The following is a 23,314-nucleotide window of genomic DNA, read 5'->3' as shown; positions in this document are numbered from 1 at the left end:
TTTTGCCCAATCATCTGCCTGTCCTTCCTCACAGGCTCAATACACACTGCATTTTCTTCTATGCTGTTTGTCCCATCACTCCGGTTCCTATCCCCCTACCAAATTAGGTTAAAACCTCCTCAACAGCTCTAGCTAACCTGCCCACAAGGAGATCGGTCCCCCTTGGGTTCATGAGCAGTCCGTCTTGTTTGTACGGATCATACCTTCCACAGAAGGGACTCCAATGATCCAGAAACCTGAAACCCTGCACCGCTTCCTCAGCCACTCATTCATCTGTATTATTATCCTATTCTTGCCCTGAGTATCACATGATACTGGAAGTAAACCAGTGATTACTTCCTTGGAGATCCTACTATTCAGCCTCTTCCCTATCTCCCTCCACTCACTGCGCAGGACCTCTTCCCCCTTTCTACCTATGTCATTGATGCCAATGTGCACCACGGCCTCTGGCAGCACACCCTCCCTCTTGAGAATCCTCTGCAGTTGCTCTGAGACATCCTGCACCCTAGCACCTGGAAGGCAACACACCATCCTGGCTTCTCTTCTGAAGCCACAGAATCTACTATTTAGCTCCCTATCAAGGCTCCTATGACTATCGCTCTGCCTGATTTTACCCTTCCCTGTTGAGCCTCATAGCTGGCCACAGTGCCACTGGCGTGGCTGCTGTTGCTGTGTCCTGATAGGTCAACTCTCTCCCCAACCACCAGCAGCAGTATTTAAAAGGGCGTACTTATTGCTGATGGGAATGGCCTCAGGGGAGCCCTGCATTGTCTGTTTACTCCCTATACTTTTTCTGGTGGTCACCCATCTACTAACTAAAGCCTACACTCTGGGTGTGACTACCTCAGCAAAAGTCTCATCGATGATGTTCTCAGCCTCCTAAATGGTCCTGAGTACATCCAGCTTCAGCTCTAGTTCCTTGACCTTGTCAGTCAGGAGCTGAAGTTTGGTGCACTTCTCGCAGTTGTCATTAGAGAGACCACAGGTACCCTGAAATCGCAAATCTCATAGGAGGAACATTCCACTGCCTGGGCTACTGCGCTGTACTTGTTGTACTTGCCCCCCAAAAGGTCCAAAGGTTTTTATTTGATCAAAGGAATTTATGCACCCTAATTTGCCTCAATCACCTCCTCTTCTGTAATCTATAGACCATGACTTCAGATCTATAGAGAGAATCCATCTCCCACATTACTACAGATGCCAAAGAAAAAAGCACTTAAGACCTCTCCCATCTCTTTCAGCTCCATACCTAGATGGGCACGCTGATCTTCCAGTAGAACAATTTTGCCCTTTGCTATCCTTTTGCTCCTAATATCTCTAGCACAGCGTTCCTTCGGATTCTTTTTTACTTTGTCTGCCAAAGCAACCTCTAGCCTTCTTTTAGCTCTCCTGATTTCCCTCTTAAGTGGTCTCTTGCATTTCTTAAATTCCTCAAGTGCCTTGTTTGTACCTTGCTGCCTATGGCTACAATGCATCTCCTTCTTCTTAACCAGAGCCTTGATATCTCTCAAAAATCAAAGTTCCTTAAACTTGTTAGCCTTGCCTTTTAGTCTAACAGGAACATAAAAACTATCTACTCTCAAAATTTCATTTTTGAAAGACTCTCACTTACTAAGCACACCTTTGCCAGAAAACAACATATCCCAATCCACAGCTGCCAGATGTTTTCTGATACCATCAAAATTAGCCTTTCGCCAACTTAGAATCTCAACCCAAGGCCCAATCCTATCCTTCTCCATAATTATCTAGAAATTAATGGAATTATGATAACTAGTTACAAAGTGTTATCCTACACACACTTCTGCCACCTGCCCTGTCTCAGTCCCTAAAAGGAGATCTAGATTTGCACTCTCTGGTTGGTACCTCTACATATTGATTAAGGAAACTTTCCTGAACACATTTGACACACTATCCCATCCAGTCCAACAAAGAGTTTCCACTGAAATCAAATTTAGATAAATTGGTTGAGATCTTCAACTTGTTTGGTATAGTTTTAAAGCAATTCACCAGACACATGCCAATTTATATTTTACACAATCCAATAAGTGGGTGAATAAGTAAATGTAAGAAATATATTTGATTGACAACAATGCAACCAATTAAATCAATGCAACAGCTCCCACATTTTCTTTTGTCATTATTCTTGAATAATTGTCACCAAAGGTTTGTGATTTGGTTCTAATTTTGTTAAGTGCTTTTCTTTACTTTTCTTCTTATTTATATCTCCTGCCAGGTTCAAGTGAAGTTACATTAAAGGGTTATCCTTGATACAAAGAGTATACTTAAGTGTTGTTTATGTAAATGCGGCTAAAGCCAAACATTTAAATAATCTGGAAACCCCTCTGCCATTTCAAAGATACGATTTAAATTATACTACACTGAAATCATGAAAATTTCTACTCCACTAATACAGTTCAACAGTATGCTCTCCAAAAGACATGCCTTTAAATTCAAGGTATTCAATCAACTCTCCCCACCCACACAGAGTAAAGCAGGACAATTTCGGAATTTCTGAATTAGGGGAATATTCAGGAGCATCATGGCTCAATAAGATGTTTCAAACTACTTTGTTCAAAGTGATATGACTTTCTGCTACCAGAATTAAAATCATATACATGACAAACAGATTATAGCTCTTCCCTCCAGGTACAATTCATAGTAAACATCACATAACAGGTTGTTCAAATATGTTAAAATAACCTGCTCATGATTAAGCAGAACAAACAGAATAAAATGAAATGGGTACTGAAATGTTTGATTTTTTCTTGCACTCAGTGCAGTTTTATTCATTCATGCAGATAACTGTTAAATCACATTGGTATGTCCAAGAACAAACTTATCTGTTAGTGTAACTATATTCCAAAGTTGTACGCTTGAAAGCAGCAAAGATCTAGCAAGTACCTCACATGTCAAGCTTATAAGGAGCTTCAGTAAAGTATATCACCATTAAATGATATTAAATACATTACAGAATTTTTGCACATTTACAAACAACTATTTACAAAAGCCAAATGCATAATCAGTCTACAAAAACAATTATATGAAGCTTTGGGCACCAAAAATGGGCCCTTGTTCTTGCGCATCAGCTTTTTTTTGCAAATATTTAACAGGACTATGAGAACAAGCCAACTGCCACAGCTGCTTTTCAAGACTGCATTAATTATAGAAGGCAACACAAAACATGCTTTGTATTTTGAAGGAGCAGCAGCTTCAGAAAGATCCATTTCTCATATAGTGGGATACTGTGGGCTCATTGTCTTCACCCTGTTAAAAGAGAATGGCACATTCATGCTTGAGAAATTCCTTAGTGGAGGGCTCACCCTGTTCATTTAACTGAGCAGACAGATGGAATAACAAGAAAACAGTTCTAATATATCAGCAGAGTCTGCCACTGTAGAATTCTTGTCATACAAATTATTCAATAATTTTTATCTGGGCTATTCAACTGGGTTTGAAACAATACTCTGCACATGTATCTTTAGCAGAGTTTGTGCATCATCTGGTCCAATTAAAATTGCACAAAATATTATCAAACGAGGTAGATGCACCGTTTTATTTCTGAATACTAACAACTGATTTTTTTTTAAACTTTAAGCGCACAAGAACAAATAAGAAGAAGAAATAGCTTAAGTTTTTGTCTAAACCAGATAAATTCAATCAACCTACAGGTTTACAGTGCAATGGAACATTGAACAAATTAACAGGCAAATTTGGACAAAGGTCACATCTTTTTCAGGGCAAAAATAGAAAATAAATCTCTTGAATTGGCTCGAGTATTTAATCCGCATTCTAGATTAAATTAAGAGACAGGACCAAGTAAAATACATACCATGACTATTGTTCCAGGATTCTGTACACCTTCAAAAAGGAAAAAAACAGCCCTGGCAAGTTTCCTAAACAGCTGTCTTTCCACACAATCACCTTTTACTTTGGGTTCCCAGTATCATAGTCTATTCAGCTCAGTAGTTCAGTCTCAAACCACTTTAGAATATCTCACGGATGTGAAAATTAAATTGTGAATATTTTCTTCTGGGATTTGGAGAGCAAAGGAAGGGCTAAAACGTCATTCAGAGCGTCAATTTTCCTTCCCATCCTCAAGTTGGCAATCATGGTACAACCAGCTTTCTCCGTGAAACCACCAGAAAATGATGCTGCACTCAAATTGTGTCATTAGATGATCCATTTGTCCATGTGTATAGAAAACTCTTGGTACCCTGGTTCTTTGATTATATTAAGTTTGAGACAAGTTAATGAGGTAAAGTATTGTGCAAACAAATGCAATATTTCTATGCATATATTCATCTGAAGGTTAAAGCCACATATAAAAGGTGCTTCCATACAATATGTTTTGTATGTACACAGACACTTAAATGTAAAAAAAAATCTCATTTGTTCACCCGCCCCCCTCAAAGCATGGCTCTTCATTGGCAAAATGAAATCAAACCTTTTGAGTAACCTATATATTACAAAGAATAATGTTTCTCTTCAACCAGCAAACAAACTTCTGCAGTAATTTTTCCTTTCTCTAGGTGTCTGTGACCAATGTGAGCCTTATCCAGTCTCTTGTGACCCATGAAAAGCTCTCAAAACTGGACCCTGCATAACAGATGTGACTATAGTTGCAGCGCCAATTTTTGGCTGTGGAAGAGGAGCAGCAACCAAAATTGAAATCAGATTGATTGTCATTTCTATTCAAAATGTGGGTAGTGCTGCTTTAATCATCCTTGGATTGAGGTGAGCTTTTACTTTGTAATGTTATAAGCTCCCGCAAGTCGTGCTCCTGCCCCAGAGGGGGAAAGAAAATCAGGACACTGGCCCATTGATAATAATGAAGGAATAGTAATATATATCCGAGTTACTGGGAGCTAAAAGTGCCTCTTAACAACTTGTGTAAAAGAAAATGCAAATTAGTTAGATAATTTCATTTAAATTCAGCTGAACAAAGCATTCAACCACATTGCAAGTTTCATTACATTTAAAACTCTCAGCCTTCCCAGCATGTAGAGCATGTAGTGATTATGAATGCAAGAAAGGAATGCTCTTGAAGCAAATAAATGGACTGACCTCCAAGTGAAGGTCAAAACTTAGCAAGTCATGCATTATCAGTTTAATATTTCATCTTTTTTGAGTCCATCACAGAACCATGGCATTGTTTCAGTACAGGAAGCCAGCACTCCACCCATCTATGCCTTCTCTGAGGCTTTGTCAAAGACGTGATGATATATAGAAGCAATGCCTGCATATAATTGAGATCAGGTGCTCAAATCAGAATGTATAAATTTAGTGATGCTAAAATCATAGCAACTTAATACAATACTTTATGAAGTAGTCTTATTGGTCATCACTTCAGATTGGAAAGTAAGATACATTTCTAAATATAAGTGTTTTGGTGAATTTCTGTTGTATCATAACAGTGTTATGAAGTTATTGGTTCTTTGGTTTAAAAGGTAGTAATGGCTTAATATGGTTCCCATTTAATCATTACCACAACTTCATAAGTCTGACTTTATCAGTACAAAATTAAATAGATTCATCAATATTATAGATTCAATTATCCAGGTTCATTGCAGCAGCACATTGTGCAAAGGTCTTGGTTTTCATAATCAATGGCTAGTTAACCTAACAGAAGGTCCTTCTGACCAAATGCGTGAAATTACCAATTAGAAATGCTTTAGTTTTTCCACTAAAATAGTGACCATCAGTTCTTTGCTCTGGTTGAGTATTTCAGTTCACATGGTTGAAATGGCCTATGTCTGCAGAGAATGAAGCTATCAATTAATGAAGGAAAATTCTTCCCCAGTTTCCTCCTATTTTTCCCCATTGGCAAACTACTTAAAAGAAATCTGGAACTGGAGCTTCCAAGGATGTTGCTGCAATCCCAATTTGCACACTAACAAGAAATTATTAACTGACCTACATATTGTTAATATCCTGTCATCAGAATGGCTCTTTCACTTTTCTCCCCTGTAATAGCATGTTCCAAAATCCAGCCTTCCTTTTTATCCATGCATTATACACTAATCCCAGGGAAGGGTTCAAAGTGCATTTTGGAGGTGCACACTTATTGAATTGTATTCACCAGAAAACCACTCAGGACAATTAACCATATGGTATCCAGTACCGTGCCTACATGTTTTATTCTAAAATATGAGCATTATGCAAGCAAATATTTCCAACAAGGTTTGTTAACAGTATATGTTCCAGAAAGAACAGACTGCAATGTGGTTTTGGTGTTGTTTGCTTTTGGAAATTAAACAAAACTTCTGTTAACACAGCAGCTGTCACTGGAAGTCAAACACAGATGCATAAAGATTCTTAAATGATTGTACAAAGTAAACATAGAGCAATACAGCAGGACTGCTTGCACATCAACTTCAAAAGAAAGATCTGTTAAGGTTATTAAAACATATGCAATTTTAGGCCAGTTAATCTGACAAACAATGTGACAAACATAATGGAAGGCAACTCTAAAAAATGCTATTAGCAGGAGGTACAAATTTAAAAAAGAATAAGTTAAACTTTTATTAATATAATATTAATTACCTTACGGACTTAGTTCCATGATTCTTAACTTTTGTCTCATTAATCAGCATCCTCCAAAGTCATTACTATTTAAAATATGATTGCTCCTCAAACCCACTTTCTAAAATCTAGTCATCTAGAACCAATTTATGTGATCATGTTGCTGGACACAGCAGTAATGGAGAAGGATCCTACTAAGACAGACTCAAGAGTAATGCCACAGGGACAAAATAGAGTGACAGTTTAAGATGACAGCCATACAGCAATTATCAACAAGTTCAGCAGATCTGCCAGAACAGGCTACATATCAGATCTGGCAGCATGCAGAACAGGTTACTTCATAAAGCATGCAATCTAGATGCAGATAACATCATTAGGGCCAAATGAACAGTTTAGTTGCAGGCCACTGTAGAAAAGCCAGTATTGTTTCCTCAACCAGATAACACAGTACAGTAAATGGCAATTTAAGATATTCTTCCCAGAACAATGAGCGACAGGACTGCATCATTGGATGCAAGGAAACATCAGAACTTCTTGATTGAGATCAGAAAAAGATGTTGATATCCAGGCTAAGAATTGTTCCAGAGAAAGTGATGGGACTGTGAAAATGAGGACACCATCCAACAAAGGCTAAATAGGAGCTCGGTAGGGGTAGGATAATGAAATCCTAGCCTACGAAGACAAAGGTCCACAGGTGCACAAGGTCCTCGACAAATGCTGTAAAATCCTCCAAATTTAATGGAAGAACAAGCAAACTGATTCTTCTCCCAGGCTAAAATCTCAACCACTGAGGTCCAGTCTCAGTCAGTTTTCTGACAAGCCACAAAACTCTTCTTGAATCGGATTCTATTCCAGCCCCTGTCTAAGGATGTAATTACCGCACAGGCAGAGCAAAAAGGATTCAAGGATATTCTCCAGTTTTCATAGAAAACATGCACATCCCCAGTGACTCATCAGAATTACTGACCCATGAGCACTCAGAGTAAAACAAGCATTTGGGATGATATTGTCAAACTAAAGTCCAAACATACAGGGCACAAAAGCCAAAATGGCAAAAGAATCAGAATCAGGTTCATTATCACCGGCATGTGATGTGAAATTTGTTAACTTATCAGCAGCAGTTCAATACAATACATACTATAGAAGAAAAATAATAATAATAAATAAATAAATCTTCTCCGTGGATTGTCACCTTGTCATGGTGGAGAAGCTTGTGTGGTCCTGTGATCCCGAGAGTAATGCCGTCTGGAGCTATGCTCCTGGTAGGGTCACCCATGGCGGTAAGGTCGAGGGTGAGGTCCCTGACAAAGAACAATCCAACCAAGGCCTCAACGGTGGAACAGGCGGAAGAAGTTACTTCGAACTCAACGGCTGTGAAGGCAGATGAAGGCTGCAACAAATCCATCAGCTCCAATCGTCATGGCTTCCATGCCATTGGAATCAGTTGGTTGATTTGTGAAGTATCGTGTGCTTCTTGGAGGGCAACATCAAGTACACATTAAACAAATACACGCACAGGCATCTTCACTCTGTACAGAACGAAGACCATCATCTTCAACCTCGAGGGATAGCCACGACGACAAAATAAGTAAATCTTATTCTGTATACTTTATACAGTCTACATATATTGAATAGATTAAAAATTGTGCAAAAAAACAGAAACTACTATAGATAAAAAAGTGAGGTAGTATCCAAGGGTTCAATGTCCATTTAGGAATCGGATGGCAGAGGGGAAGCAGCTGTTCCTGAATCACTGAGTGTGTGCCTTCAGGCTTCTGTACCTCCTACCTGATGGTAAGAGCGAGCTCTATTTCACAAACTTCCATCCACCTAGCCCATAAAATGCCTCCTGCTGAGCAGTGGGCTTATCTGCAGTTTCTACAATATCATCAGTTACCTCAAATGCCACAATGACTGCAGCGGAAGCAAATCATTGTCGATTCTATGAAATGACTTAAAACTGTCTGAAGCAGGCTATTATGCTTTCTTTCAGTTGTTCCAACACTAGATGGAGCTGCTTTACATCCAAACTCTGAATGCCCTTTCAGAATCACATTTACTATCACTAACATACACATGCAAAATTTGTTGTTTTGCAGCAATAGCATGGTGCAAAGACAAAATTACTATGAATCTCAAAATAAATAAACAGCTCAAAAATATAGAATAATGAGGCTGTGTTCATGGATCATTCAAAAATATGACAAATGGGAAGAAGCTGTTTTTCTGACTTGTTGAATGTGGGTCTTGATGAAATAAGTTAGCCTGCTTGTGCACAATTTATTAGAACACATGCTAAAGATGAATGGGAATAGTCAAGAAAATAGGACGAGGTCCAAGGTTATAATCAATGTGCAACTGATGCAAATGAGTTGATGAAAGGTGGGGGAAGAAACATCAAAGCTCAGACATCAGTTCTACAGCCTAGTGCCCAAAGGCAGGACCCAGCACTCAGTGATGAAGACCTTTCTATGTAATTTAAATTTGAAGAAATATGTATGATCATTCACAAGACTGCCAAAAAAGCAAGGGTCAGAGTCAGAAGCTGCAAAATTCTTTGTCCAAAATCTGAAGAGATGCACAAACTAATTAGCCATTTACAAGCTATTCTTCTATAAAGACCATCAGAATCAAAGATAACTTGATACCATTCTTATATCATTCTGGGCAGCATAGCCAAGTGAGTATTTTGCAAGGTGGTCTGCTCTTTCTGTCATTCTAAGCTTCTATGGGCTCTCAATCCATGGAACCCTAGGATCTCAGCACTTTGGAGTTCAGTGATCAAGAGCCTTCAGCCACGGAAGAGTAGATTGAGAGAAGGTTAAAGGAGAACCCACGGCATTTTAAGGATGTTACTTGGCTCATCAGCCAAGGTGCATCATGGAAATAATAAGAGATAAATGACTGAAACACCTGTCAATTCCAGGCAAGAAGCCAATATGCAAACTTGAATCCCATGACCCACATCAGGATTTTTACAGAAAATACTAGATGCTAATTTTAATTGGTTGACTGGGCTAAACTCAAACTATGGCAGTTGAATAAAATTTATAACCACCTCACTACCCCCAGATGCACATACAAATTAATGCACTAATCAGTTCAGGGTGTGGAAACCAGTCCATTCTCCACGTGAAGCAAATAGAATAGGGCAATCAATCAATACATCTGCAGAAAAAGTTAACCTAGTACATTTCAACCTTTGTAAGGTTCTACCCAATGCTTTTGAAATTTGCCTTGTGCTCAATTTAGGATTTTAATTTGTGGACCAGTGTTCTCTTTTCCATCGTCATTTTAAAACTAGTAGAATGAATACAATCTCAAACTTCTAAAGGCACATGGGTAGCAGGTGCACAGGAACACCATCACCTTGTTTTCTTCAGTCACACACAAACTAGACTTTGAAATATATTACTGTTCCTCCAGGCCAGTAATTCTCAAACACCACCAAAAGAATAAATTAAAAATATTTCAAGTTTCCTCTCCAATCTAAACAATTCATGCACACTGAGGTAGTTCAAATGGAGTGGCTGCAGCACGGAAACCCTATTTCAAAACACAATGCACAAGCTCTGAATCTGGAAATGTTTAAACAGCGAAGATTAACCCTTCAGTCTGAAAAACCCTATGTCATATGCTTTGTTCAGCTATAAAATTATAATCTCCATCTTCCTATTTCTAATCACAAACAAGAGAAAATCTGCAGATGCTAGAAATCCAAACTGCTCACACAAAATGCTGGAGGAACTCAGCAGGCCAGGCAGCATCTATGGAAAAGACTACAGTTGATGTTTTGGGCCGAGACCCTTCAGCAGAACTGAGAAAAAAAAGAGATGAGCGGTCAGGGTAAGAAAGTGGCGAGGGAAGGAAGAACCGCAAGGTGGTAGGTGAAGCCGACAGGGGAGAAGTAAAGAGCTGGGAAGTTGATTGGTGAAGAGGATAGAGCTGGAGAAGAGGGAATCTCCCAGAGACAGAAGGCCATGTAACAAAGAAAAGAGAGAGGATTTTTACTGAGTGGGAAGAGGTATAGTCCAGGTAGCTATGAGAGTCAATGGGTTTATAATAGATAGCAGTAGATAAGCTGTCTCCAGAGATAGAAACAGATCTAGAAAGGGGAGCGAGGTGTCCACCACCATTGTCCTTCGACTTGTGGAACATCCTCACCCTTAATAATTTCTTCTTCGGCTCCTCCTACTCCATTCAAACAAAAGGTGTAGACATGAGCACTCACATGAATCCTAGCTACGTCTGACTATTTGTCAGCTACGTGAAAGAATCTACGTTCTAATCCTACACTCGTATCACTCCCCCACCTTTTCCCACACTACATCAATGAGTGTGTCAGTGCTACTTCCTGCACCCATGCAGGGCTCAACTTCATCAACTTTTCCTCCAACTCAAATTTATCTGATCCATTTCTAACACCTCCCTCCCCTTTCTCGATCTGTCTGTCTATCTCTGGAGACAGCATATCTACTGCTGTCAATTATTAACCCACTAGCTCTCAGAGCTATCCGGACTATACTTCTTCCCACCCAATTACATGTAAAAACACCATCCCTTTCTCTCCATTCCTCCCTCTCCACCACATCTGCTCTCAGAACGAGGCTTTTCATTCCAGAACAAAGGAGATGTCCTCCTTTTTCAAAGAATGGGGTTTCTCTTCCTCCATCATCAACACCGCCTTCAACTGCATCTCTTCCATTTCACACATGTCTGCTCTCACCTCATCCTCCCACCACCCCACCAGGGAAAGGGTTTCTCTTGTCCTCACCTACCACCCCACTAATCTCTCCGTCTAGCACAAAATTCTCCATAACCTCCCCCATCTCTAGCAGGATCCTACCAAGCACACATTTCCTTCCTCCTGCCCCTCCATCCGCTTTCTGTTTTCCACAAGGATCACTCCCTACATGACTGCCTTGTCTATTCATCCCTCCTGACACTTATCCTTGCAAACAGAACAAGTGCCTCACCTGCCCCTACATCTCCTACCTCACTACCATCCAGGAACTCAAACAGTCCTTCCAGGTGAGGTGACACTTCACCTGTGGGTCAGTGGGGGTCATCTACTGAATCCAGTGCTCCTGGTGTAGCTTCCTGTATATCAGTGAGACCCAACGCAGATTGGGACACCGCTTTGCCAAGCACCTACACTCCATCCGCCAGAAAAAGAGGGATCTCCCAGTGGCCACCCATTTTAATTCCACTTCCTGTTCCCATTCTGACATGGCCTCCTCTACTGTTGCAATGAGGCCACGCTCAGGTTGGAGGAGCAACACCTTATATTCTCTCTGGGTAGCCTCCAACCTGATGGCATGAACATCGATTTCTTAAACTTCTGGTAATTTCTCCCCCACCTTTCCCCATTCCCATTTCCCTCTCACTTCATCTCCTTACCAGCCTATCAACTCCCTCCCTCTGGTGCTCCTCCACCTCTACTTTGTTCCTTAGTCTTCTATCAGATTCCCCCTTCTCCAGCCTGTATCTCTTTTACCAATCACATTCCCAGCTCTTTATTTCACCCCTCCCCCCCCACCATTTCACCTATCATCTTGTGGTTCTTCCTCCATTCTCCCCACTTTCTTACTCTGACTCCTCATCTTTTTCTCCGGTCCTGATGAAGGGTCTTGGCCCGAAACATCGTCTATACTCTTTTCCATAGGTGCTACCTGCCCTGCTGAGTTGCTCCAGCATTTTATGTGTGTTCCTCCTTCGTACTTCTAATATTGTTTTCTTTACACTGTAAAATCAAAATGTTTGCAGCTACATTTTCATCAAATGACAAAATACTATAAAATTCTATTGAATAAACTTCCCCAATGGAAAATTAAATATTTTATTCATTTTCTGCAATATGGAAATGTGATATTAATAATCTGCTTTCTAAAACCAGCACCCCCATAGGTCTGCACAAGTCAAAAAGAATCTACAATTTCTGTTCTACATAAAAAGAACATGTAACTTAGCCATAGATGAAAATCTGAAGTGTCGCTAATGCTACAAGTGAAGAACTTTGTTTGTGTTTAAAGATTTTTTTTAAGGTCTATTTATTCACAATGCTTCAGAAAGTAAACATTGCGAAAACAGAAGTATACTGAACACCAACTTAAAGACAATCACATCTTAATGCAGCAAACGTGCTTAGGAATCATAGAACAATACAGCATGGATACAGGTCCACCGGCCCTACCAGCACTACCAATCCACACATACTATGGTGCCTATCCATCTACTCCCAATTTTCTTGTATTTGGACCATCTCTCTAAGTCCTGTCCCTCCATCCATCTATCCAAGTTATGTTACTGTCCTAGCCTCAACCACTTCCACTGGTAATCCCTCCTATATACTCAACCCTCTGTATGAAAAATATGCCCTCAGATCCCTTTTAAATATTTCCCATCTCACCGCAAATCTATGCCCGTTAGTTTTGGACTCACCTGCCATGGAGAAAAGACTGTTACCAACCACCTTTCATGATTTTACAAACATCTATAAGCACACCACTAATTCTATGCTCACAGAAATAAAGACCAAGTCCTCATCAATCTCTCCCCACTACTCAGGCCCTCCAGTCCTGGCAATATCCTCAAATCTTTTCTACACCCTTTCCAGTTTAACCACGTCTTTTCTGCAACAGGGTGACCAAAACTATATACAGTAATTCCAAGTGCAGCCTCACCAATGACTTGTACAACTGCCACATAATATCCTAACTCATACTCAATCCATAACTAAAGGCCAGCCTGTTAGCTTTCTCACCAGTCTACCCATGATGTAGCTTTCAATGAGCTATGCACTTGTACTTTTAGGTCCTTCTGTTCCTTGACACTCCCTGGTGCCCTACAATTCATAGTGAAAGTCCTATGCTGGTTTGACTTTCGAAATGCATCACCTCACACTTGTCTGTATTGAAACCCATTTACCACTCTCAACCCACTTCCCTAACTGACAAGATACTCGTAATCTACAATTGTCATAAGGTGGGCGTTGATGGCGAACCCAAATGCAAGGCACAGACACTGAAGTACTAGGAACAAGATTTGACTAGAGAGCTGGGACAAGAACACAGACTTAGGCTAGGACATTGGCTAGGCAAGCGGGACCAGGACAAGAAACTGGGAACTAGGAGCCTGGGCTTGGACTCCGAGCCGGAGACTGGACAAGGACCCAGAACCTGGGACTTGACTCAGGCTCGGACCCCGGAACTAAGCGAGGACATCACATGGCTACAGGACTGGACATGGCTTAGGTTCTTCATGGCTTATGTTCGGACTCCGAGCCAGAGACTAGACAAGGACCCAGAACCTGGGTCTTGACTCGGGCGCAGGCTCCAGAACTAGGCAAACACATGACGTGGTCTTGGGACACAGGACCAGGCGAGGCTACAGGACAGAACAAGAGACTCCTGGGCAAGACGAGGGAACTCTAGCACAGGACGAAGCACGTGGACAGGACCAGAACATGAAGCCTTGACTTGGAACTCAAGAACAGCTGAGCCTTAGACTTGGGATGACAGGAACCTCGGAACCTTGGCCTTGGAATGACAGGAACGCAGAGCACAGAGCCTTGGTCTTGGGGAGGACAAGAAAACAGAGCCTTGGTCTAGAGCAGGGGAACACAGAGCCTTGGACTTGACAGACAGGAACACAGGGGCATGGAACACAAAGCCAGGACCCCTCCTTGGGAACAGGACTTAGGGCCGGTACTCGTACACAGAATACAGAGCCAGGACCCCTCCTTGGGAACAGGACTAGGGGCCAGAGCTCTACACAGAATGCTGAACACGACGAGACGGTTCCCAACAATAGGTAGTGGCAAACGGCCGGACCTACCTAGCGAAGGCGTGGACACAGAGACAGTTCCAACTCAACGATAGACAGTTCCTTATCTTGACACAGCAAGGCTCCGGTCTCGCTTCGTGGTAGAACTAGACACAGGTTGTGGGGCAAGGCCTCAGACACTTATTAATTTTGCACCTGCAAACTTACTAATCATGTCTTCTGCATTCACGTCCAAATTATTTATATAAAAGACACATAACAAGGGTCCTAATACTGGCCCTACAGCACACCACTTGTCATCAGCCTCCATTCTGAGAAATAGGCTTCACCACCTTTTGCTTCCAACCTCTGAAACAATTTTGAATCCACTAACTTGCTCTCCCTGGATTCCAGAGGAGCCAACCTTCCAGATGAGCGTGCCATGCGAGATCTTGCCAAAGGCCTTACTGAAGTCCAAACAAGCAACATTCAACACCCTACCCAATATCTAACTTTTTGCTTACCTCTTCCATGCACAAAGCTATGCTGTCTCCTTCCAATCAGACTATCCTGTCCCTCAGAATTACTTCCAGCAACATCCCCACTACTGATGCCAGGCTAGAAGCCTTGTAGTTCCCTGGTATGTTCTTGTTACCCTTAAACAAGAAAACAACATTAGCCACATTCCAGTTTTCAGGAATTCCAGCATTGGCTAACAATGAAGAAAATATCTCCATAATGGCCTCCGCAATTTCTTCTTTACCCTCCCACAAAGTCTGAGGACATCAGGTGTGAGAAAGTCCCATAAAAGTTCCCCCACCAGTTTTTTCCCCTTTAAAAAAGCAGGTCTTGGCTGCATTACCCAACTTCTTTTAAAAATGTTCCATTCACCAAATGAAGCCATCCTGCATCGCATGGAGGTGGAACCACACGGTTTCAAAGGGGAAACACTAAGACTCACTGAAATAGTAAAAAATCACCCAACGAACCAAGCTGCTTTGCCTACAGTCGGGGATTTATCCACCTCAATGCAAGTAGCTCCTCCCTGGCAATATGAATGTCCTGCAAAACATCACCACTTGCTTCCCTTATCTCGAGCAAATCTGATTTTCTCCTCAGAAAACAAGAAGAAGAAATATTCATTAAAATTCCACCCATCTCCTGTAGCTCAAGCCATAGATAGGTAGCCATGCTGATCTCCAAAGGAACCTGCTCTCTCCCTTGCTACCCTTTTGTTCTTAATATAACTATGGAACTCCTTGGGATTTTCCTTAACCTTACCTGCCAGATCCATCTCATAACCCCTTTGCTCTCCTGATTTCCCCCCTAAGAGTATTCTTTATCTTTTTATAGTCGTCAAGGGATTCATTTGTCCCCAACCTCCTATACCCACTGTATACTTCCTACATTTTTCTTAACCACAGCCTCAAGGTCTCTCATCAACCAAGGTTTCCTAAACTTGCAGGTTTATGCTTCAGCCTAACAAAAGTGTTCTGCTCCTGGACCCTTGATATCACATTCTTAAAATCCTTCACTTGCTATTCATTCATTTCCCTTCAAACAGGCAACACCTTATCAATTTTTCCTAGATCATGCCTAATTCCACCAAAATCAGCCCTGCGCCATTTTAGTACCCCTAACCTATGCACCTGTCCTATTCTTTTCTATCACTATCTTAAAACTAATGAATTATGGTTACTAGAGCCAAAGTGCTCTCTAACTACAACTTCAGTTACCCAACAGAAGGTTCAGCGTTGTACCCTCTTGAGAAGGGTCCACTATAGGAAAGTGTACTGGACATATTTCACAAATTTCATTCTGTCCTTAACGCTCTAGGTGATCCAGTCAGTGCCAGGAAATTAAAATGTCCCATTAATACAATCCTAATATTGTTACAACTATGAGCAGCTTCTCTACACACCTGCTGCAGTTTACTTTGATTATTGTGGGGTCTTTAATACAACCCCATTAGAATAATTCTCCCCTTTTTGTTTCCAGATTCTACCTATGTAGCTTCACTGGATGACTTCTCATAAAGTAATCTTTTTGAGTGCGGCTGTTATGACCTTCCTTATCAAAAGAACAACCACTCTTCACTTATCTGTACCTCAGTTACATCTGTAGCATTTGTATACTTGAACACTGAGCTGCCAGTACTGCTCTTCTCTCAACCATGGTTCCATTAGAGCTCTACATCCCAGTCTCCCCCATTTAACCCTAGGATAACAATGGGACAATTTATAACCTATTAACCCTCTGGACTAAGGGAGGAAACCAGAGCAGTCACAGGGAGAACGTACAAACTCCTTACAGACAGCAATAGGATCCCCTGACTTGCTCCTGATTAGAGCCCCATTCCCCAATCGCTCCCATCATTCCCTACAAAGATATTGGTTCCCCTCAGGTTCAAGTGAACATATGTCCTCTTGTGGTGGTTATCTCTCGGGGTCCGAGGAAGACTGAACATTGTGCAGTCATCTGTGGATACGCATGTGGCTTTGCAGGCCAAAGGCCGAAGCACACATGCGGTTGCGGGTTGGACATAGAATGGCGGTTGTTAGAACAGGTGCATACACAGCTTTGTGGCGTTGGTCTCAAGCATGCAGGTACAGCAGGCAGTGAAGAAAGCTAATGGCATGCTGGCCTTCATAACAAGGGGAATTGTGTATAGGAGCAAAGAGGTCCTTCTGCAGCTGTACAGGGCCCTGGTGAGACCACACCTGGAGTATTGTGTGCAGTTTTGGTCTCCAAATTTGAGGGAGGACATTCTTGCTATTGAGGGAGTGCAGCATAGGTTCACGAGGTTAATTCCCGGTATGGCGGGACTGTCATATGTTGAACGAATAGAGCGACTGGGCTTGTATACACTGGAATTTAGAAGGATGAGAGGGGATCTTATTGAAACATATAAGATCATTAAGGGATTGGACACGCTGGAGGCAGGAAGCATGTTCCCGCTGATGGGTGAGTCCAGAACCAGAGGCCACAGTTTAAGAATTAGGGGTAAGCCATTTAGAACGGAGTTGAGAAAAAACTTTTTCACTCAGAGAGTGGTGGATATATGGAATGCTCTGCCCCAGAAGGCAGTGGAGGCCAAGTCTCTGGATGCTTTCAAGAAAGAGATGGATAGAGCTCTTAAAGATAACGGAATCAAAGGTTATGGGGATAAGGCAGGAACTGGATACTGATTGTGGATGATCAGCCATGATCACAGTGAATGGCGGTGCTGGCTCGAAGGGCCGAATGGCCTACTCCTGCACCTATTGTCTATTGTCTCGTGCTGCTGCAAGGCGCTGATTTCGGTCATCCTCAAAGTCAGGTGCAGCTTTTCTGGTCAGGGCGCGCCACGCAGCCCTGTCAGCTGCGGACTTCTCAAGTTGTTGAGGCTGGAGATCTGCCCATTTGATGTACGATTTCAGATTGTCTTTCAATCTTTTTTTGGTGCAGCCCTGATTGCGGCTCCATGCATAAGCTCACCGTAGAGCAGCTGCAGTGAACAGTCCACCTAAACCCCAGAAGAGCTCTTAAGCATTTAAAAACATGAATCTCAACCCCCTGCGTTAGCTCCCCAGACACAAATTCATCTAGTCCATCCTTCTATTTCTGACCTATCTAGCACACGACACCAGGAGTAAACAACAGATAGCTACCCTTGAGGTCCTGCTTAGTCATAGTCATACTTTATTGATCCCAGGGCGAAATTGGTTTTCGTTACAGTTGCACCATAAATAATAAATAGTAATAGAACCATAAATAGTTAAATAGCAATATGTAAATTATGCCAGTAAATTATGAAATAAGCCCAGGACCAGCCTATCAGCACAGGGTGTCTGATCCTCCAAGGGAGGAGTTGAAAAGTTTGATAGCCACAGGCAGGAATGACTTCCTATGATGCTCTGTGCTGCACCTTGGAGGAATGAGTCTCTGGCTGAATGTACTCCTGTGCCCAACCAGTACATTATGTAGTGGATGGGAGACATTGACCAAGATGGCATGCAACTTGGACAGCATCCTCTTTTCAGACACCACCGTCAGAGAGTCCAGTTCCATCCCCACAACATCACTGGCCTTACCAATCAGTTTGTTGATTCTGTTGGTGTCTGCTACCCTCAGCCTGCTGCCTCAGCACACAACAGCAAACATGATAGCACTGGCCACCACAGACTCATAGAACATCCTCAGCATCGTCTGGCAGATGTTAAAGGACCTCAGTCTCCTCAGAAATAGAGACGGCTCTGACCCTTCTTGTAGACAGCCTCAGTGTTCTTTGACCAGTCCAGTTTATTGTCAATAAATATCCCCAGGTATTTGTAATCCTCCACCATGTCCACACTGACCCCCTGGATGAAAACAGGGGTCACTGGTACCTTAGCTCTCTTTAGGTCTACCACCAGCTCCTTAGTCTTTTTCACATTGAGCTGCAGATAATTCTGCTCACACCATGTGACAAAGTTCAGGCTCAGGTTGAATACATGGAGAAGTACTCCACATAGCTGAGGGGCACAGGCTTTGAGCACCCTGGTACTGACACCATCCGGTCCTGCAGCCTTGCTTGGGTTGAGACGTGTCAGCGGTCTTCTAGTTATCAACTTCTTACCCAATTCCCTATACTCACTCTGCAGAACTACATCATTTCTTCTATCCATCTCACTTGTACCAAGATGTACAATGACCTCTGATTTTTAAACCTCCTGCTCATGAATATTCTGCAGCTGCTCAGAGATATCGTTGACCCTGGTACTCAAGACACAGCACACCACCTCGCAACCACTGAATCTCCTATCTGTCCATCTCACTACTGAGTTTTCTATCACCCTGTCTGACTGCACCCTTTCCCTCAGAGCCAGTCACAGTATCAGAGGCCTGACTACTGCTGCTAGCCCCTGAAAGTATCCAAAGTAGACATGTTAGTGAGAGGAAAGGCCGTAGGCAAGCCCTGCACTTAGTGCCTACGACACTTTTTTTCCTGATGGTCTCCTACTTACCTGAAGCCTATTCCTTAGGTGTGACCGCCTCAGTGAAAGCCTCATCTGTGAAGTACTCAGCTTTCCAGATGATTCCAAAAACATCCAACTCCTGCTCCAGTTCCTTGACTCAGTCTGTCAAAAACTACAACCATGCGCATTTACCACATCAGGGAGACCACAAGGTTCCCAATCTTTCTATTGTCTTACAGGAGGAGCATGCCACTGCCCTGACTGGCACCCTAACTACTCTAAATCAAGTACTAAAGATCAACAGGGAAATAAAAACCTTATTTATTCATACCTGTGCCTCATCACTGATGCCTGCTAAAAGATCCACTCCAATTCCAAACAGCTGGGCCTTACTCAGCCTCCTCACACTGAAGCCCTCAGCCTAAACCTCAGCTCCTCACGCCTACACTGGTTCACTCACACTAGCCACTCCAAGAGATCTGTTCCACTTGACCCTACCTTTCTTATTGGCTACTGTTAATTAGCCAAACAAATGTTAACAATAATTAGCAAGATGCCAATTTTAAATTCCTGTAGAGTGAAACTCAGAAGCAAACTAGGCATGCCACAGTTAGCAATGGTTTATCGGGTTAACATAAGAGGACAAAGCTGGTCACCCAACATTAGCAACATTAGTTGTGTGCTGAGAGCACGGTACTTATAAGGCCTTCAGTTTTGGGTGGATGGGAAATGAATAGGCACAAAATCTTGGGTTGTACAAAATGAATTGAGGTCCCACTGTATCCCCTTTCTGTCAGTCCTCCATGGTTTTCCTCTTTGCCCGTGGTTAACTTGGGCCTTCAGGTAAAGATCAAAATGCAGAGTGTGTGTTTATCAGTGGCACAGGAAGTCCAGCAGTATATGCACAGCAGATATTACAGATTCCTTCTTTCTACATAAATGGTTGAAAAGACCCAGTGACAGGTCATAAGCTTCTGCTTATGTTCCAAAAGTTCAGGTGACTATTGAGAAATGATTATCAGACAAAGTATCAGTATTCAAGCCTGAGATAGTTGCTATCATTTTAGCCGTGAAATGAGTCAAAGAAGTATGCATTGACTATGTACTTCTGTGCTCGGATTCATTCTCGGTTTTATTATCTACTAAAATGGGTACTTCAAATTGTGGGCCAAGCATTCTTCTTAAGATTGGACAGCATCTATTGAGGCTGCAGGGTCTAGGCCTGTGTATACACTTCAAATGGCCTCCTGCCCATGTTGGTGTTGTGTATTTAATATTTCAGCAATACTGTAAATATATTGTTCGATTAAGCATTCTTTTTCATTTAAACAATTCCTTATGGGAATTGCATAGCTGAATTGCATACACAATGGCTCTACCATGTGATAGGTGCTCACCTGGCTTTAAGTAAGACTCTCTTTCCTGGCTCTCTTGTTCTTCTTCTATTTAGTTTAATGTTTTGGAGTTAGAAAACTTAACAGCTGGTGTTGAAGGAAATGATGTGGCAGACAGACTTGCCAAGCGATCACTTAAAATTAAAGATATAAATGTAGTAGTGCCTTTGCATAAGGGGTAGATGAAGGCCATAATTTAAAAATCTATTCAAGCACTGTGGGAATGAGGTTCTGATAAGGAAAAGAAAGGATGTCATTTATATAAAATTCAGAGGTCAGCAGGAACTCAGCTGGGAGGTGGAAAGGGAGGGAAGAAGTTATACTTAATGTGTTTACATATTGGACATACTACACCCATCCAACATCCTCTTTGACTTTCTACCATCCGGCAGCACATTACAATGCATAAAAACAACAATGGTCAGGATGAGAAACAGTTTCTTCCCCCAGGCCATGTGCCTTCCCTGACACATCGTACTTGAAGTGTCATGGTTAAACTGTTCCAGTACAATATTTAAGATTAATGCACTTTAGTTTGTTATTTATGTGTGATTCATCTGTAGATTTTATCCTTACCTTCATGAGTTAGCATGTGTTATGTGTACTACCGTGTTTTATACCCTGGTTCAAAGAAATCTTGTCTTGTTTCTATATACATTATATCGTTATATACATGTATATAGTTAAATGACAACAAACTTGACTTACTCGATTGAATAATTCCTTGTTCAGAATTAAGATGCATGATCCGGGTATTTGTGGACTTGTCAACAAACAGTGCAGCATATACTATTTGAATACAGTTCCTATGAGGTGCAAAGGAAACATCTAATTGCTAAATTAAGATCTTTGAGACAGACTCAGTTTAACATGGAAAGTTTGTTAGAATATCACTGTTATCGTAATGAATATAAGAGTATTTGATTTTCTGAAAAGCATTAGACTTTTTGATACTATTTGAGTCTTTTGGGGGGAGATTTAGTAGATATACTTTCTGTCTCTTTGCTCCACACTCCAACTCAGTAGTAATGCACCTTATGTTCGTCTGTCACCCACCATAAAGCTTTACAAGAACTCCCAGGCAACCCCAGAGATCTTCACTCCCAGCCATGGCCGCTATAAAGCAAAGCTCCTAGATTGCAAAGGTTTGCAAATACATAAATAAACTTCTATATACTAGACCAACATGTATTTATGATTACACATTTAATGAAATATGTTAGTAGTGGAAATAGTTTAGGATTACCTGAAGCTGACTCAGGTTATTATTGTTGTTTCTTATTGGAATGCAGCTCTGATGATTCGGTCACTGAGTGGCTGGGTTGGCCTAAAGTTGTCTCCTAAAATCCCATCACATCCTTCAGGTAGTTCTGCTCCCTTTATGTGGGAACGGACCCTTCTAAACTCTTCTATCTAGAATAAAATATTAAATCAGATTCACAAGTAAGCAAATTTCAAACTATATAATAAATAATCATTTTAAGCATTTGATACCTTTATATAAATGGCATAATCTGATTTTGTATGCCAATGATTACTACATCCATATCTTGTGCCTCTGCAGCACTATAGTGACAAGCTACTGTAAGTTGTTCAGGTTGTGCAAATATAATCAATGCAAACTTTGTCAATATCTGACCTTGTACCACAAATGCTGTTTCAGCATTAAGCCCTCCATTGACTTGATTATTCATGGAAACAGCAAAGAATCATGGGATAGGAGGCCATCAGAACCATCATGTCTAAGTCAGTTTCAAATTCATTTTTCCAATATAACCGCACTAGGCAGCTTTTGGTGTGCAGCCTCGTAGACTACATAGGATGCCCATCCTAGAAACGAGCTATCGACTCAACTAGTCCACTCAACCTTCCTGCCATATTTCCCCATCCTAATCTACAGCATAAATGGAGGAGGAGAAGATGGCGGCGTGACGCAGCGCGCAGCGGCCACTCTGGTGAATGATATCTGTAATCTGTCAAGTAGGGTGCTGTGCACAAGCCTGATTTGATGGAGACAGACGTGAGAGAACGGAGGAACATCTGGTGAAACTTCTGAAATGCCTTTTTCGCTGCCGCTGCTACTGTGTGATCCAGAGTCTCCGGAGGAGAAGGCCCCGAGTCCTCGGCTTTACTTGTTGCATGGCAGCTGGGGCAGGGTCGAGGCGCTCGACAGAAATGGTGGTCGGTGCTCGGTGTCGGAGGGCTGGTCAGAGGCTTGAAGTTTTCGGACGGACTCAGGGTCGGCTGTGGTCAGGTGCTTCCAGGGTTGCAGTTGTTGGCGCCTGGAGGTTTATGACAGGGAGAGTTTCTCCCTTTTGTTGCCTGCTATCGGGGACAATCGGGAGTTGATCGGAACTTTGAGACTTTTTTTTTACCGTTCCCATGGTCTGCTCTTTATCAAATTATGGTATTGCTTTGCACTGCTATAACTATATGTTATAATTATGTGGTCTTGTCAGTGTTATTCTTTGGTTTGTCCTGTTTTTTTTGTCATATCACTCTGGAGGAACATTGTATCATTTCTTAATGCATGCATTTCTACATGACAATAAACGAGGACTGAGTGTCCTCATAATCTAATAACTCTCATTTCTCTTCCCCATCATGTGTTTGCCCAGATACTCCTTACCATATTGACAGTGCTCACTTCAACTACTCCATGACAGCCAATTCTCACCTCTGAGATAAAAACAAATT

The 23,314-nt window shown here is 41.8% G+C and overlaps 1 protein-coding gene across 1 annotated transcript in view; it reads right to left on the bottom strand.

The window, feature by feature from the left end:
- Window positions 1-3,075: 3,075 nt before the first annotated feature.
- ca8 (carbonic anhydrase VIII) overlaps window positions 3,076-23,314 on the bottom strand; it is a 77,941-nt gene continuing 57,702 nt past the window's right edge. The window contains exons 8-9 of the mRNA XM_072256566.1: window positions 21,864-22,030; window positions 3,076-3,264 (exon numbers count right to left, since the gene is read on the bottom strand). Of these exons, the coding sequence (XP_072112667.1) occupies window positions 21,896-22,030 (135 nt within the window). The 3' untranslated portion in view covers window positions 3,076-3,264; window positions 21,864-21,895. The remainder of the gene's footprint in view (window positions 3,265-21,863; window positions 22,031-23,314) is intronic.

The sequence above is a fragment of the Mobula birostris genome, chromosome 1 (genome assembly GCF_030028105.1).
Source record: "Mobula birostris isolate sMobBir1 chromosome 1, sMobBir1.hap1, whole genome shotgun sequence".
NCBI lineage: Eukaryota > Metazoa > Chordata > Chondrichthyes > Myliobatiformes > Myliobatidae > Mobula > Mobula birostris.
Note: the sequence above shows the minus strand (reverse complement) of the source record. Positions and strands in the feature narration are given on the sequence as shown.